At 41.1% G+C, this 18739-nt stretch overlaps 1 protein-coding gene across 1 annotated transcript in view; it reads right to left on the bottom strand.

Annotated features, from left to right (window-relative positions):
* Window positions 1-18739, bottom strand: part of ephb4a (eph receptor B4a) — a 51433-nt gene that overhangs the window by 6234 nt on the left and 26460 nt on the right. Inside the window, exons 2-9 of the mRNA XM_008427761.3 lie at window positions 16445-16515; window positions 12353-12640; window positions 9919-10309; window positions 6959-7111; window positions 3585-3920; window positions 3342-3466; window positions 2376-2541; window positions 1974-2073 (exon numbers count right to left, since the gene is read on the bottom strand). Of these exons, the coding sequence (XP_008425983.1) occupies window positions 1974-2073; window positions 2376-2541; window positions 3342-3466; window positions 3585-3920; window positions 6959-7111; window positions 9919-10309; window positions 12353-12640; window positions 16445-16515 (1630 nt within the window). The remainder of the gene's footprint in view (window positions 1-1973; window positions 2074-2375; window positions 2542-3341; window positions 3467-3584; window positions 3921-6958; window positions 7112-9918; window positions 10310-12352; window positions 12641-16444; window positions 16516-18739) is intronic.

The following is an 18739-nucleotide window of genomic DNA, read 5'->3' as shown; positions in this document are numbered from 1 at the left end:
GTTTCCCAAAGAATAAATAAGTAATTCAAGTATTTAAAGACTTTTTGAAGCTATTGTTGTTAGGATTATTTCAGTAGATGCTAACGGATCAAAAATGGAGATAACACCAAAATGAACAGCAAAAGCTCCTTATAAAAGTTTAACTTTTCACACTTTGTCGTGTTTTCTTACAACTACAACTCACAGCATTTTACTGGGATTTTGTGTGTACAAAGAAGTGAATAATATGGGAAAAATTATGTTGTTTTTTTTTATGTTTCATAAAAATAAAAATCTGAAATATGTGGCATACATTTGTAGTCGGTGTCCACAAGTTCTGCATATCTAGAGATTGAAAGTTCTCCCCGATATTCTTTGCAGAATATCTCAAGACCAATTAGACTGGATGGAGATCTGGGTACATCTGTTCGTTCATCTTCATGACCTTGATATTTATGTAAAAGATAAATTGCATAAAGACGGACTTCATGTTGTAAATAGGAGCGTTGAGAATGCACTGGGTTTCATTTAGGGGCATCGTTACTAGGCCTGTCACAATAAGCAATAAATCTGTTAAACACTAATAAATTAAAACAACTTCAGTAATTTCCATTTGCGTGATTTCGTGGTTTTCTCTTTTTCCGTCTTTCTACCAAAAACTCGATTACAAAAAAAAAAGTTTTACTTGCATAACTCATTGCATTTGTTGTTTTATGTATTTATTTTGGATATTTAAAATGTTTCCCAGGTCCAGTGTTAAATGTTTAGAAAAATTTAAAGTTTAGTGATCTTTGAGAAAGGGTTTTTGCATTATAATGCCACTGCATTACTTGAAAATGGACTCAAAACAACAATGTTGCTTATTGTGATAACTTCTGGAGCAATTTGGACCTAATCATTACAAATTCATGTCACATTGTTTCATCTGTATACATTTTCTGTATCTTTTTCCTTACATTGAACAATTACATGCCACTAAAGTTTGGTCTATTACATAAAATCTTGATGAAACAGTTCCTCATGTTGTGATAAAACATACTCTAACAAGAACAGTGTAAATAAAACCACGTCCCTCCAGGTAAAAAGCGCTGCGTTAAAAAAAAAAAAAAAACACCTCCATCAATTACACTTTGTGTATTCTTTGATACAACAACAGGCCCGGGTTGAAAGGCCTTCGCCTGGCCTCAACAATCCTCGGAAACCTTAAAGGCACAATACAAAATGACTTGTTGTCCGAGCCGACCCCTACGGTCCCGCTCTTTGACACAAGCGGCTCCATTAGGATTCCGACGGCGCGGACTCATCCCTACAAGACCGTAACGAGCCTGTGGCTCCTGGATCACCGCCTTCCACCGCTGCTGTCTCCCTCTCTCTCTCTTTCTTTCCCACTTCAAAAGCCTAAAATAGCAGTAAAGCACCACCCTCAGTTTGAGGCAGATCTGGGCCTCAGTAGCTGGTTTGAGTGTGTGCATGTGTGTGTGTGAATGTGCCACAAGGTCACAGCTATTGTTCTCCTGTCCTGTGGAAACAGGGCTGGGACGCCTGCATCCTGTCTTTCCCTGCCCTCTACCTCTACCGTCATCTCCATCCCTTAACCAGATCTATGCACTCTCTCTCTCTTGCTCCCCCCTCCACGATGGCATCCAACACTATTTACTCAAACAATGAAGCCTCAGGAAAACGTTCTAATGAGCAGGATAGCTTTTAGCTGCGTAAGCGAAAGAAATCACAAACACTGCTTGGTGTCTGCACCGTTTCACAGACGTAGAAAAAAAGAAGAAAAAAAAACTGAGGATAGCACAGAGCAAATCTATGGTTGATAAGATACAATAGGTATAAACAAAAGAACAAAGTGGTGCCAAACTGTAAAATGGGGGTCATGGTTGTTTTAGGTTTTCGATTTCCCCAGCCCTTTTCTTTCACATTTCCTGTTGTTTTAGCAGGGGGTTTTTTTCCCATGCAAATTTGTCTTCTTCTCAGCCCCTTGTTCTCACCGTAGGCAGAAGACGGCTAAGACGACAAAAATGACAAGCAGCAGCATCCCGACTGCGATAAGGATGCCAGGCACCAAGAACTGGGAGGCAGAGTCATATCCTGAAGGTGGAGGGGGAAAAAAAGAAAGAAAAAAGAGACATTTACTCAGAAAGTTATGGGTGCAAAAGCCAAACTACAGAGTTTACCCCGATGTAGCAAATGGGACATTACAAGAGTCTGCGTTAATAACAGGCGCGATACTCGGACACTATCTCACAGGCGATGAATGCATAGCAAACACAGTTCAGGGATTGAGAATGCTGATAAGAAATAATAAAAAAAAAAAAACTCAGTGGAAATGGAAAAAAAAGAAGTGAGAATTGTTTTTGTTTTTTTTGCAAGAGCAAACAAGAACATTTTACCATCAGGCAGGGTGCGGAAGACGACTGCAGGACTGAAGCTGCCGTAGCCAGCCTGGGTGCGCGCCCGGACCTGCACTTCATACTGAGTGGCCCTGCGGAGGTCTGTCAGCACAGCCTGGTTTCTCTTCGTCTCTGTGTATGAGCACGGATTTTCACTGCGCCTCTCCTGCCAAAGAAAACCCAAGTAAGCTGGACGAGAACAAAGTATGAATATGGAGTAAAATGTGAAAAAAGAAAAAATAGTGGGGTCAAGCCAAGAAGACTTCTAGAAAAGTAATCTGCTGGCATCTTGATATGTTTAATGAAGTAACCCTGGATTTTCTTACTCTCCAATGATGGCAAGTTAAAATAGTCTTAACCTGGGGATGTTAAATAGGTTGAGGTTCTGATCTCAGCTGCAGTTCTGTCCAGAACGGTTTCTGTCCTTGTTGTCACACAGGAACTAATTCATCCAGCAGTATTCTTCATTACCTGTTTAGGTTTGGGGTTCAATTTCTCTGAGGATTTGAGGTTTGCAGGGGGCCATTGATGGAGGATTAGCAGCTGGGGAGAGCCTCAGGGTTTTGATTTAGGCCTCATGTTGTTTGCATTGTTTTCACTGGAATCAACCAATCAGAAAACATCTCCCATTGCTTGGCTGGGATTCTTTTTGTCCATTTAGTTCAGTTTCTAAAATATCATCAGATAAGATTCCTGTAGAATATTGCATTGATGATATCCAGACATTCCTAATTTCTATAATGTTCAAGTTTTCTTTAAATCTTTCTGAACAGAACTTTGGAGTAACTAAGCTTGGTTTTAATGAAACCAACAAGCTTCATTAACAATTTAAAACTTCCTGGTTAATCTTATGACCCAGCAGATCAGGGCTCAGTTCATTAAAAGAGCTGCAGAAGAGTCTTACCACGAGTGAACTAAATAAATGACTGAACCTGAATGGAAACTCGCCGGTTAGGTGGTGTTTACCTTCTCGCAGTAGCGCAGCTGATACATCAGCACGTTGTAGTGCGGCTGATCTGGGACCGACCACTGCAGAGTCAGGCTGCTCTCTGTGGAGTCACTCTTCCGAATCGCAGACACAAGCGATGGCACTGCACAGATAGCAGCAGGATTATAGATATCGACCGAAATACAGACTATTTAAACTCTTATTTCTCTCTCTCTCCCTCTCTTTTTTTTTTTTTTAACTTCAGTGCTTTTGTCTCTTACCTTCATGGTTGGTGGTGATATTGATGCTCTCGCCAGCAGGCTCCTTGGTGCTGAGCGGAGACACCCCGTTGAGTGCCAGGACGGTGAAGGTGTACGTCGTGTGAGGCAGCAGACCCCACACCTCCACCCTGCGACCCTGCAGGCCTTCGTGAGCCGGACGGTAGCTGACGTTGTCTCCGCAGGGGAGACAGGTTCCCCTGGGTGACCTGCATACAGAGCACCTGACGGAGTAGCTCAGGTCCTCTCTGTAGCCTCTGTCCAGAGGCTCGTTCCACTCCAGCGTGAGCGTGGTGTCGTTGATCTGGGGGATGACGCTGCGAGGAGCCGACGGAGGCTCTACAGGAGCAAGAAATGTATAGAAATGAGCAATTTTGCTAATTGGCTTTTTATTTACTGTGAGATAGGATTGACCAATTGCCGTTTCTGAAGTCGGAGTTGCATATTTACCACACTGAGAAGAAGAAGAAAAAAAGGCCAATTTATTCCTTTTTGACAATATTTCTAATGTCATAATTGATCACTTATTTATAATCACCTTGCAAAAGTATTCATGCCTTTTAAACCTTTTCACATTTTGTCATGTCACAACCACAGACTTCAGTTCAAGTTATGGGAATTTTATGTGACAGAAACTCAGAGTTGTGCATGATTGAAGCAGAAGGAAATATCTTAATACTGAAAATAAACCTTTGTGGTCTGCATTTGGATTTAGTCCTCTGAGTCGATACTTTGCAGAAGCAATGTTTGCTGCCATTACAGCTGCAACCGTTTACTGTAGGTTAGGTGAATGATCACGTCCTGCTGGGTTTTCCATTTCAACAGTGAGATTTTAGGGTCTTGAGATATCGCTTTGATTTAAACATAATTTTGTCTCTGACCTGTCTGCTTGGTTCTTTGGTCCTTATGCTGTTTGTTTACTGATGCTGTCTAACAAACCTCTGAGACCTTCACAGAACAGCTGAATTTATACCGAGATTAAATCAGTCGATTGGACTCTGAAGTTAGTTGGTTGCATTATATTTTATTTGGAAATGGAAACTACGCAAACCTTGTACCATTTCCTTCCGCTTCACATTTAAGCACAACTTTGTGTTGGCATGTCATATATACACCTGAAGTGCAGAGAATATCTGGTTGTAATGTTACAAAGTGTGGAAAAGTTTACAGCATATGAACACTGTTGGATGTCACTGTTCACCATCATATAAACATGAAGCATTGTGACTGTTCATTTGGCTCTCAATAACAAATCTTTGCAAAACACAAGTAGTTATTCTGCATGCTGAATTGTTTTACAAAAAGGTCAAAATCATATTTAATTTTTAAGTGCCACTCAATGTCAGTGAAACAACAGGAGTGCACTCATGTCCTTTGCTCACATCTTTCTCGTGACCCACACAGACCACTTGTTTACATTTTTTTTGCATTAAAGGCTGGCAACATTTTCATTCAGTCACGAAGAAGAACAATATTCTTGCAGTGACTTTGCATCACAGCGGGAGCGTGTTTTGCAGAACTCAACTGGTGCAATTAGGTTCGTCTGAGGCGCGGCGATAATGATCGCCGTCTGAAAATTGTAAGGAGATAGCTACTGCCTCAAGCCAAGCATAACTAAACAGAGAGACCACTCAGGCTCTGTGAATCAGTATCACTTCCTGCCAAAGAGACAGAGCTTTGTCACCGAGTCTGCGGGTGATTTCAGCGCTAATAGTACTCTTCATTAAAAACCAAAGTGGGACAACATCACACCCAATAAGGGATTGTAGGAACTTGGAATACATTCGATTGACGCATTTCTTCATATTTGGCAATTGTTTTAACGAAAGACTGTAAAACCAAACTAAACATTTGTCAACCAAACAATCAGACAAGGACTAATCTGAGGACATAAACAATAAATTTTTAACTGATAATTTGAAATAATGAGGGAATAAAGATGTTCGACCAACTAAGCCCAATGAGGAAAACATAATTTCCTTCCTTTGATCAATTATCCGTGATTACCTTCAATCTTTGGTTAAATTTTTATACTCAGGTCTGATCACTGCCAGAGGTTTAGAATAAAGAAATCATTACAATAAAACCTTGTTTGAAACAGGAAGTAGATTAAAAGATGTCAAATACCAAAACATCAAGCCCCGATCTAAAGAAATTCAGTAACAAAAGAGAAACTACATCATAAGATATTTACCAATCTGGAAAAAAAAAAGTTTAAAATCATTTTTTCTAACGGTTTGGGATTGCAGTGGACCACAGTAAGAGTCATTATGCACAAATGGAGAAAACATGGAGCAGGGAGGGAAAAAACAATCTGCTGCTGATCCAGGATGAACCCAGTACGGCGCCTAAAGCTCTGAAGACTCTCTTACCTTGGTTAAGGTAAACACAATAAAGGCATCAAAGGCAGAGTCAGATGGTAAAAATTACTGCTGATCAAAAAAAAAAAAGAAAGAGAAAAACATCTTGATGATATCCAAAAAATATTCTGGAAGTATAAGCATCGTAAAAGGTTTACTTGTTGCCACAACCAGTAGTCGGGGTTACGGGACAGTTCCTCTTTCCCACAGGACCAGATTGGCGTGGATGGCTTTTTCTCCCGTTTGAAAACTGTAATTTGTATTTACTCAGCTTACCTTTGATAATAAAATCTGATGGTATGAAACGCTTTAGGGTAATGAAGCAAAAACAAAAGAAATCTGTAAGGGGAAGAGGAGGCAAATAATTTTCTACAGCACTGTATTTGTAATGGCTGGCTAGGAATTTAGCATACAAATTAAAAAATATGTAATAAAGATTTGCAGGCAATCAAGTGAAAAAAATAGAATATATTATGAACAGCTAAATGAAACGATAAATAAGTGAGATAAGGGCTTTTGTAATTAAATTTATCGCTGCTGGTATAAAAATTAGTGTGTACTTATTTGGTGGGAATTTACGTCACACCTGCAGAAAACAGCAAGTCAAAAACATGACGCTTGTTTCTCTCCCACATCCTCTTCATGGTCATCTCCACACAGTGCACCTAATTACTAAAAGTGCTTCCCATTCACACATCTGAAACCTGTCTGAATTGAAATTCCTGAATCGACACGGAGGTGTCACTTCAGACTATCAGTACCTCACTTAAGCAGAAAAACCTCAACCCCAGCCGCCTGTCACAAAAGACATGCATCTCAAAGCCCACTGAGAAGCTTAGGGAAAGCTGGCTGAAGAAAACCAGAGAAAAGAGGGAAATAACACCAGAGGTGTCAAAAAAACAAACTAAGTGAGGACGGGCAGGGGAAGTTAAACGGCGAGATCAAGGGAGTAGACGACGCGGTTGCTTAGCACCGACACCACAGCGGTGGATTAATGACTGATTAATGTGGACTTACTGGAGCAAGGGCTTTCTGCAGGGTCGGACTCCGCACGTAGGTATCCGGAGCGACACGCACACGTCGCCGACCCCCCGATGGGGGCCTGGCTGTATTCTGGACAGTCTCTGCAGCGTCCCTCTGTGCCCGACTTGAACTGACCCACGGGACAGGCTGAAGATGACAGAGTGGGAGATTAAATGAGAAGAGATTATAAATTTTTCCTCCACCAACTTCAGACACGACTTTCATCATCAAAGTGCATTATGCAAAATTGTCACATTCACCGTGTCCTCGACGGACCTCGGTCAAACTCAATTTGCCAACACATCCATAATTTTTTTTTCCTCCCACTGTACCCACGGTGGCAGATGGTTTCAGATTGATAGACAATTGTGTAATGAGAGTCATAAATTGAGACAATCACCGTAATGAGGCTGATGCTAATAGTCAATTTAGTGCAAATAACCTGTCTGTCTGTGACATCTGCCCATCACCGGCTTTACCTGGTCTGTGTTCTAATAATGACGCCACATATTTTTAGAGTCTTTGTGAGAGCAAAAAAAACCAAAAACACCTGTGTTTACTGATTCTCATATTGTTGTCTGTTTTTTTTTAACATAAATAAAAAACTATTCTGTGCTCCTGAAAGTAAAACAAAAAAACAGAACTGAGCCAAATCGACTGTGTCAAAGAAACTGAACCTAAGATTAGAGGAGGTGCCAGATCTCGCCGTTTATCCAAGTGGATTTTTCCAACAATGAATGCGTGGAAGGAGGGATGGATGGATGTCCCAACATGTAGCATCTTACTTTTAGAAAAATAAGATTTCCTTTTCTGTTCTTTTCAAAACTACGCAGAAAAACTGTGAGTTTGAACCGCGTTGCGTTCAACGAGCTAACGGAGTCTCGGCCAGCATGTGAATGTGCAGTCGACTGTCACCGTGACGCCACACGCGGTGTTTACACTCGGAGTGGCAGCTCAAGTACAGAAGATTTAAAACAATAAATGTTCACACCAATTATAACACTGTTTCCGGTGAGAAGTGACGTGACTCCCGGGGTCGACGGGCCTCTGACTGACATTCTGCCGCAGGAACTTTCCCACATGTGAGAACAATTTTTAACGTGTGAGAATCCAGCGACTCAGAGAGTTAACATATTCAATTAAAACCAGTGTGCAGCCAAAAGGACTAGAATAAAAAAATTAGTTGACTGACATTGTTTAGAAAAGACTAACTTTAGCTACATAAGTTTATTGATTGAATGAATGTGTCAAGTTAGCTGAGAAAGTTGACTCTTTGCAGGACTTAATCAGAAAAAAATAAAGTTTTAAATGAAAATATGAGCACAGCAGCAAATAACAGCAGTAAATAGTTATTTACTTCTTTCAAAACTAGACCTTTAGGAATTGATTTACTTGCTTCTGAAGCATTTAGCTCAAATTCCCTACGACACTGTTCCCGTTATTCATTTCTCTTCTGACATATAAACTTTTGGTGTATTGTTAAGGGTGTAGCAGTAGGAAAAGGCTATAAGCAGAAATTGTGGACTGTAGGAATGTAGCTTTAACGGTAGAGTGGGTCGTGTCACGTTGATGTTTTAGGTGAAAAAAAAGCTGCATTTGATCAAATACTTGAAAAATAACACTGTGATTTTATACAGCCCATAAAAAAGCATTAACAGCTGAAGCTTTTGGTGTACATCATGCCTTGTGACATGTTTAAAGTCTGAATGGTGTTTCCAGCTCAAAGTGGTGGGGGGGGGGGGGGGGGGAGAGAGCAAAAGGCAGAGGTTTCATCTCATGAAAGAGGTGAACATTTTTGATTTCTGCAAGGATAAAATAGCAGAAGGATTGGAGAATCAGTTAGAGGACATAACGTTTATTGAAAAAGTGTGTGCAGCTGCTAGATTTCAACAGAGTGAGGATTTTCAATCCAGTTATTTGCACTGTGGCATGGCTACGCCAGCCTTTAGGGCCGTGTAACGGTCCGAAGAAGTCGTATAAAAACATGGTTAAAGGTTCACTTCCACAACGAAGCTTAAACATTCTGCTCAAGCTTCCTGATGACGCTAAATCATTTTGACAGCATTCCGAAGTTCTGGACGTTGAGTTGAGCCTGAATCTATACGTATTGTCCCAGGAACAGCAAAACGATTATGATTTCAAAGCTAGGTGTCAATTTCATTTTGAGAAAATGACCCGCGTATGAAGCAAATTAACTGTCCAATCTCTCCATGGAGGCAATTTCCTTTTATGGCCTAGTGAGTGTTTTTCCCTCACAGCTTTCCTCTGTGACAGAATGCTGCAAATGGCACTTCACCAGAAACATAATGTTAGAAGTTATTCCTTTTTTTTAATGAAATCATTATACCTCCCACAGAGATCAAGCCGAATCCTGCTTTCACAAGCATGCAGCAAGAAGCACGCTTTTCTGGAGGAAATGCGCCGCTCCTTCTTGTGCTTCTTTGTTCGTTGCGCTGCGCGTTTGTCCGCGGCGGTGGGATGTGCTAAGCGCGCACGTTGGGAGTGTTTGCGCACGAGGCATGTTAATTGGACTCATTAGACGGAGGCTGCTGCACAGCTCCTCAGAGAATTACTCTGCTTCTTCCTTCTTTTCTTGTGTGCTTTGCTTTGATGTTCTCAAACTGATACAATCTTTACCCGGAGCGCCACCTTCACGTGTCGCCTCCCCCGCCCCCGACTTCTGAGCTCCTCATGAGCTCCTTCTATCTGAGCTGAACTCAGAGCTGCCGCAGCAGGACGCCTTTGACCCTGCTCTTCCTTTTCAGAGATGAGTGAAGCTCAAGTCGACCTTTCCCACTGTCCCCACAGTGTCACGGTCGTTGCCCTGCCTCATTAGCTTCCTTCGACTTTTATTTCCTCTCAAACATGTATGCGCCCCCTCCCCCGCTCAAATCTCATTGTTTTGTCTGCCAGAATATGCATGTTTTTTTTTTTTTTTTTATCTGGTGTCTCACCTGCGCAGCGGGTCTGCATCTCCACCGGCTCAAATCCAGGTAGACAAGCGCAGGAAGTTGTCGGCTGCCCCACCCACTGGCCGTCTTCGCCGCAGAAGAGCTTAGGGGGTCGGGGCCGGGGCCCCTGCAGGGAGGCGTGCTCCACGCACGAACCCTGCGCCTCCTGCACTAAATAACGGGGGACTGTCTCTGGGAAAGACGAGAGCACGCTGACGAGGGGAGGACACTTCTTGAAGAACACCCTGACAGAAAGCAGAGCCATGCAGGCGCCCTGAGACTGAAAGGCCAAGTAGAAGCCCCTCTTGGTTAGCGGGCCCAGCCTCAGGGTCTTCACGTTGAATTTCCGCTCCCCGCCCTTCCTCAGGAGAAAGTCTGCAGCCACTGTGTCCACCTAAGGCAGGAAGAAGGAGAAAAGATATTACGTAAGGGCCGGATTCCAGAGAACGGAGCTGAAAAACCAACCACTGGTAACTTCGCACGTGTCAGACTGTTTAGCCGATTAAACAGACGTCGTAAATCATTCAAATGCGCGAAGATTTTCCCAAACAGACCACAGAGATTTTAGACTGATTCATAGCCCTCCTGGCAACAGTACACGTTACAGTACACTTTGAGGCCGAACCTGCAGACTTGGAAGTAATTAATCATAATTAATACGTCGTCAGAAACGCGGCGAAGTTTGTGGAAGGTTCAAGGAGTAAAAATACTTTTGAGTCAGACTGTAGATGTTTGAAAAAATAGGGAAGATGGGAAACAGATTCAACACGGAGACAAGGAGGGACTTAAAACAGTGCTTGTTCCCTTAGGGCCATAACCTAGTTTGGACAAGGAATAAAAGTGACCACATGTCTAAAGAAATTAATTATGTAAGTACAGGAAGTTTCTTTTATTTCCACAAACTGGTTCATGCCCTGTAAAATAAACAAAACTAAGCCAAATGGATACAGAAACAAAAGGAATTTGTCTAAGAACATGTTTTTCTGAAAATAAAAAGCAATCATTTATAATAAGCACACTGCGTATTACTCAAGAAAAAAAAGGATACAAAAACACAAAGAGATGTATAAATCATCAGCTGTCCAGAGTTGGAAACATTTTTGTTCACGATGATTTAAGAGTAAAAACAAACCATTATATTCTTTTAGCTTCTTTTTTTTTGACTCTGTTAGGATAATAGCTAACATTATGCAACTGAGTCACCGGGTTGTTGTTAGCACCTCATTGCCTTGCTTTGTGTTTGTTATATTAAGCTTCAAGCACAACTTGTTGCGAGACTGGAAAATGCTCTTAGTGATTTAATAGCGATCAATAATTTCTGTCTTCTCCTTGTGAATGTCAAACATTCATGTATATGCTTTTAAAATATTAAATTTTTTATGGATTGGCTGGCAAGCTAAAAGATGCTAAAGTCCTCCGCTGGTGCTTGGTAATAAAAGCCAGTTAAACAAACTGCAGAGGGCTTCATTGATTCCACATATTAATATGATTGGATCTCAAGAAAACACAGGAATGGCGTGTTTAAATTATTATTAGTTAAAACGTGCATCTCCGGGATGTAATGAGATTTTGCAACACAAAAAGGGAGTCATTCCTTTGTACAGCTGCAACATGCTAACTAAGGCTGAAAAGTCAACGATTCAATCAGCTGGAGGAACTTAGAAACAGAACATTCTGCCCACTGGCATTAAACAAGCACCTAATTCTAATGTGTTATATTATCATAATGATGCTTCTTTTAGTTTGTAAATTGTGACCCTGGTGCACACTTTGGAGGGTCCAACGTTGGTGCCAGACTAAAGGCCTACTTCAAAGTTTTAAAAAAACTTGACTGAGTGTTTGGCGCATTCAGCTTCAGAGCTCAGAGCTGGGAATGATTTGGTTCCTGTTTTACTGCCAACTTCTAGTAATAAGAGCCAATCCCAGTGTATTTCTTTCCACGTTCTGCAATCAAACTCTAAATCACCATAGAGGATGACCAGCATCATTCTTCCGGTTTAATCAGATCTAATATGCGAGAAGTGATAATAAACGGTTTCTGTCTACAACTTTCATGGGATTTTATAAGTGTGGCAGCCATATTGGATGCTGGACTCGTGACAGCTGGGAGACCTGTGACTTTCACTGTCTGAACAACTCTCATCTTATTTCTCACTGGGAGCTAAGAAAAAGTGTCAAAGGAATCCTCACATTTATCATCCAAGTTCAAAATCTAAAATGTACAGTCGAGTCAAGTTGGATGTTTGTTATCCCATAATGAATGATTAAAAAAAAACACATTTTTGAAATGAATAAAACCTTCATATTAGTTGAGAAATACCATTACCAGTTCAAATCTAGGTTAAGTTATTCTACCCTGATCACAGATTTTTCAAAACACTTTTCTACAAGAAAACATGATTTTTTAGGTTTTCTGAAAATGAAACTGTGTGCGTACCTTAGTGTAAGGGTTCTCCATCCAGGGTGGGTACGTGGCCGTGGCCTCGTTGGAGTCCGCCTGGTAGTAGTAAAGGTTAAAAGTCTCTTTACAGCTGCGGTGGTGCGTGCTCCTGGACGAACACTCCATCATGGTGAAACGCAGCTCCACGTAAACCTGAGAGGCGCTTCGTCTCTGGATGAAGCCGCTGCGCAGCCACTGGCTGGACGAGCTTTCCAGCTGGCAGATCTGAAAGGTCCTCACGCTGTTGTTCTCCTCATCCAAACCGCTCACTTCCTCCCACTGAGACTGAAGAGAACAAAAGGTTGTCAAACACAGTGTTAGAAAAAGTAAAATAAAAAATAAAAAACATGCTCTGACCCAGAAAACCAGTCAGCAGGTTTAAAAAAACAAAAAAAGTGGTGTTTACATAACTGGTCATAATAAAATCTACATTAATCCCAGTCAGGCTGCACATCTTTTCTGGCTCCTCTGTGCTACACCTGCCGGAGACCTGAGGGAAAAATCTGGCCTGCTGTGGATGTTGATGCAGCCTAAATTTGAAATTGGGTTGTTAAATCATTCTTCCCACTGAGCTGCATCGCAGCTTGTGGGAATCCAAGTCTCACTTGTCAAACAAGGCACACTGCTTCCCGTAGCATCCAAGACAGAGATTTCACACCGCAAACACATTTATAGACTAAAACATAATCACGAGTGTGTAACAGGCAAAACCTCTCCTCAGAAGTCTTCATTTGTTCGGGAGTCAGCCACAACGGCGAAATGCTTTAATGTTTGACTTCTGAGACAACAGCAAACATGTTCACCATCGCCGCGTTCCCAGGAGCGCAAATCAAGAAAGAAATTAACATACTTGAGGCGAAATTTAGCAGATTTGCTTAAACGCGAGGCTCAGAAATTCGGTTATGTAAATATGTAAATCTTTAAAAATCCATTTGCACATGATTTGCGGAGGGAGGCAGAATGTTGGTCTGAATGAAAGGAAAGCACTCACAGGCAGGTCTAAACCACTTAAAGGAAGAAACTCCCTCCAGATCAAAAAAAAAAAAAGCTAAACACTGTAGGAAATATAGTCATGCAAAACATTAAGACTGCTAGCCAATTTTAAAATGTCTTTAGAGAGTAACATAGCCAAACAATTTAAACTAAAAGGAAAGATCTGTTTATTATGAAGTGTAGTTAAAAGAAGCAATTTTTAGACAGGAAAAAACGAGAACAGCCCCACAATTTAGGCTTGAAATGGCTGAAAATCACACACATCAAGAGCACATAATGAGCGCTGCTCAGCATTTTGAAGGGAGTTTTCTTAGACGTTTAGTAAGGCGAGTTCCTAAATTTAAGGTGACAGTGAGCACAACGCTGAGACTTAACGAGCTGTTCGAGGCCGCAGGAAAGAAGATTGTAGCAACTTATGTATTGTAAGGGATTTAAAGAAGTCTCAAAAGTGACTGGAAATTACCCTTTTTATTTGATGGAAAATGGTCAACAACACACTCAGAAAATACCCTTTTAGCAACTGTAAAGCATGTAGGTGGAAGTGTCATGGTTTGAGGGGTGCTTTGCTGCAGCATGACAAGATTCACCAGGAACCCTGCTGTGTTTGTTGAGATTATCTGGAAAATATTGAACGGTGCAATGTGACAATGACTGAAAATATATTTAACTGCACCAAGCAATGGCTGAGAAATAAGAAATGGAAAGTTCTGGATTGAGAAAATACCCATATCTTTATCTGGAGACATGAAACTTGCTGTGCCTGCAAAAAACTCTTTAAAGTAAACCAAGGTCTGGGACAAATAAAACAATTGTTTAGTCATTACTGTGTGAACTTTTTCTTACTAACTCATTTATTGGAGTGTCCTCACTGACTATGCGTCATGCAGTCGCAGAGTTTAGACGTATTTTAAAAGACTACAGAGTTAAACAGTGGATTTATACTGATAATAGGCCTGTCACGATAACAAATTTTGCTGGACGATTGTCTAAAAAATTATTGCGATAAACGATAATATTGTTTCAAGACCTTTTGACACTGATTTAATGGAAATGACTAATAATGCAATCTATTTCCTGCCATAGATACACTTTATTTTCAAAAACACACATAACACTGGAACTGATAAACTAAATAAGCAAAACAACCAAAAACAAAAATAAAATGGATTCTCAGTCTCCATTAACAAAAAACGTACTTGAATAAAAACTAAACAACATAAAGCCAAAGTGGAAATAAATACTGCATTCAACCAAAAGAGTGCAGATTATAAAGTCTGTACTATATTGCCCTTCAGTAATCACTAGATTTAAATAGAGAAGATGGGCACATCAGACTACCTAATGCAGTAGTTCACACTACACGATTTTTTGCCCCTATTTTACCCTTATGACAATCTTAGATCATTGACCGATCCAAGATTGTCGCTGGTGATTTCTAACCGATCATCCTGTAGTGTGTGGTGTGTTACGGTAGATCGTCGTGACCGCTCCGATCTAAATCAGGGGTTTTCCCCGACTGGGAGAGTCAACGCAGCCTGTTGAATGTGACAGGTAGCCAATCAGAAAGCTTGGATTCTTCTCTGCGCTTTCTGAGGGGAAATTACGGAGGGGAATCCCAAACAGCTGACACGGCGCAACCCGAAGTCCAGCGGACATTGGAGATGATATGTGAAAACAACATTAATGTTTATTCAACATTTGGTGCAAAGAATATAGAAATGACGAGGGGAGGAGTTGGAGCCAAATTGCTACCGCAGTTGATAAACCCGGTAAGTTTTCAGCAGTTCTTCGTTAACGTGACATAAATAGGTTACAATGATTTTCATTCTGTCAGGACTTTACGCTGACTCTATCCACATGCGTCACAGGTAGATTCTAGTAAAGCATTGATTAATGCCTGAAATTAAAATTATTCTGTGCCCATGTGGCTGGACACCACACAGCACGACGAACCCAATCGAACCGTTATACATAGGATTTCTGTCGGCTGGTCTCAGGTTTTGGATATGGGCCGACAACTTGTGTAATGTGTGCTGGACATTACACTAAGGAAATGGGAAGGGAGGGTCAGTGGAGAGCACCGGAGCTGAGCCTTTTTTCATTCAGTGTCATCAACAGAAAGAAAAAAAGGCAGGAAGAGACTATAAAGACGATAATTAAAATGAGGTCGATAGGTTTAATTTATCGTGCGATTAACTGGTTTGTCGTTTATCGCGACAGGCCTAACTGATAACATGATTAAAACTACTTTTTCCATGAAGTCGTTGCATGGGAGATTCGCTTGAATCTAATCGAATTTCTCTGGTATCACTTTTCAAATAAAGCAACAGAAAACATACAGCAGGAATGGAATTATGTCTCTATCTGCTACAATGAAGAGTATCCTCTTCCTTTTCCTTTAATACTAAAAATAAAGAGCCATATGGTAACCCTCTGATGCCCACACCCTTTGATGCAGACAACGTGTGGCGTATCTCTAGCTCCTGCTTGTCATTACTACCTAAATCACTGTTTTGTCGTCTTTAATGCTGATGTAACCTTAAAAAAAAAAAAAAAGAACAGAAAGCTGCCACGTTTCTGTCAACATGAGGCTTTTTGATGAGCCGCTTCACATGATAATAACTGTGTGAACTATTTGGAGGTTGTCAGCATGTTGTTGGTTTCCGTCTCAATCAAAAGAACAGGCTTACCCCGTCTTCCATCCCCCCCCCATCCACCAGCATAAATCTGACTGGTTTTCTTCAGAGGCATCAGCGAGTCGAGCAGTTATGGCCACAGACGCTGCTGGCAAGCGAACGGCTGCAACCACTCTTCAACTGATCGAATTACAAATATGTCTTTTTCTGGCGGGGGGATCCAAAACTGTGGGCAGCCAGTCACTGCGACTCCAAGGTTGATGGGATATATCAAAGCATCTGCTTTTCATATACTGAAACGGCACATTCAGACTGATGTTTCCTTTAGTCTGTCAGTGGCTGCAGAAGGAATTTGTTTATGACCGAAAGTAACAAAGAAACCGCTGGAGGCCGAAGAGCCGCACTCACCGCTGGGGTCGTGTTGAAATGTACATAGCAGGGCAACGGTGGGGTTACATACCTCGGATTTGTCTTGGGAGAAGATGGTCCATTTGAGATCCGACGTCTCGCTCTTGGTGTTCATCAGGACCTCTGCGAAAAGACGAAAGAAATAAAAAAAACCCCACAAAACTATAAGCAGCGTGAAATGTACAAATGACACGTATAAAACTGATTTACATGCAGAGAAACAAATCAAAACGACAGAGGGAACATATTTCAAGTCCCAAGTTCTCTGCCAAGTACGAGCCGCGGCTTATACTAGGATTAGGGCGGAAGATGGAGTTTCACCAGTCAATTACATCAACACAACATTCCCACTAGCCTCAAAATTGTCTTTACTCTAATGTTTGTTTTTATTCCCCTACTTCCCCCTCTGTTCCCAGTGGCCTGCTGTGCCTGTGGTCGCGCTGAACCCGGAGTGAGGAGCCTGCGTTTCTCCGTGGAAAACACACACACACACACACAAACACACACACACACGTACCGAGATTCAAGCCCTTCCGGTCACAATCTGTGATTACAATGGGATTGATTTTTTTTGGTTTGCTTTTGAGAGGCATGCAGCCAGCTCCCAAACAGTCTGTGCTGCTCTGCAAAGATTCAGTATCCCAATAAAACCCGAGACCTGAACCGCCTGTAACGCGAGCCACGCGCTCGGTTCTTCTCATCCGTTTTCCTCCCGGCCGTGTCGGCACACCCGGACTTGTATTTACACTGATAGGGAGAGGTTTCTGTCACACGCTGGCTTTTAGGACCTTACCTGTTCTCCGAGGGAGCCTATTTCATAGGCCCGGGCAGTTTGCTTTTAACCAGTAAACAAGATTTAATGCGCTTCTGATCAAGGAGAGCACCTCCATGAAAATTGATTCTGGGGGAGCTGCAGGTTTATCATTGAGGTTATTAGGGTTCTTTGTTGAATTAGGTTACGTATATATGCCCCGACAGTGAAGTCGGCATCTCATAACCCCACAAAACAACGCTCGGCAGAGACACGCCTATAAAACACTAAATCTATCTCTGTATTTAAAAAAAAAAATATATATATATACATTATTGATATATTATCTCAGTTTTGATTTCTAATGCCACAATAAATGTGAAAGGAAACCTAAACTCCAACACTTTTTGGTTTTTTGCTTCTTTAATAAAAAACATTCTAATTTTTAAAGAAATAGCTTTAGGCTCTTGCTTACAGTGCTGTTCATTTATTTTCAAAATGACAGATTAAACAATATTAAAAAAAAGGGAATCATTAGTTGCAGCCTACAGTATAGAAAATGACTTGCAAGTGAAATATTTTTCATGCCACATTCACAGACGGATGGCTGCGACTTCCAGTGTGATAAACTCTGCTGCCAAAGTCATTAATGCCTGCATAGTGTATTAAGCCGAGGATACACCAAGAGCGTACAGTACTTGAGAATATTTTGCACAACTATTCTCACCTAAAACCATTAGTAGCACTTCATAAAAATAACAGCAGCACACATACCGCAACTTTGTGGTACTTTGTGAAGTCTTAGTCAGCACTTAAACCTTTACCCCAAATAAAATACGCTGGAAGCATGATAAGTAGATAATAATAATTTTTTTTAAAAAAGCAGAAAATGACTTTTCACTCAGATAAATTTGTCAGTTGTCGTTGGATCAAGACAGATGCTGTTTAAAGCTGAGAATTAGAATAACTGTCATTTAATTATCAGGCTGCAATATCAAGGAGTTTGCATGCGTGACTGGAGAACAGTGCCTTCGGAGTTGGACTCGACGCAAACGTAAATGCGTATTCAGATTCTGGAGTTCTGGCTAAACACAGAAACACATCCAGGCCTCTCTTTCACTTTTCTCATCTTTCAAGGCAATGATAATGCGTCATTAAAAATGAATCAATATACCAAATAAAGCCGTCTTGCACAGCAGCAACTGAACTATTTCCCAGGAAAAAGAGCAGTGTATTAAGCAGACAATAGGTAATGTTAGCCATAAATACTTTTCAATTTCACTGTTTTTCCACTCTTGTTTCATTGCGCCCCTGACAATTATCGACACCTCTGATATAGATGTGTGAAAAGCCCTGAAATAAATTCATTTTTTACAACATCTCACACTGAGAAATAAAGATAACCAAACCATAAATTTGACAGCCTTTATTTGGTGGGAGGAGAAATGCATACCGTGAAATGTTTGGTTTTTTTACACAACGAATGCTGCTGTAATCGGTGGCACCTCAACAAATTCCTGTAAGATGATTCATTTCTGAACTAAACTTTATTTTTGTAAGCCAAGTTTTTTTGTTTTTTGTTTTTTTTATCCATGA

The sequence above is a fragment of the Poecilia reticulata genome, chromosome 14, assembly GCF_904066995.2.
Source record: "Poecilia reticulata chromosome 14, P_reticulata-male-v2, whole genome shotgun sequence".
NCBI lineage: Eukaryota > Metazoa > Chordata > Actinopteri > Cyprinodontiformes > Poeciliidae > Poecilia > Poecilia reticulata.
The sequence above is the reverse complement of the archived record's forward strand: the minus strand, read 5'-3'. Positions and strand labels throughout refer to the sequence as shown.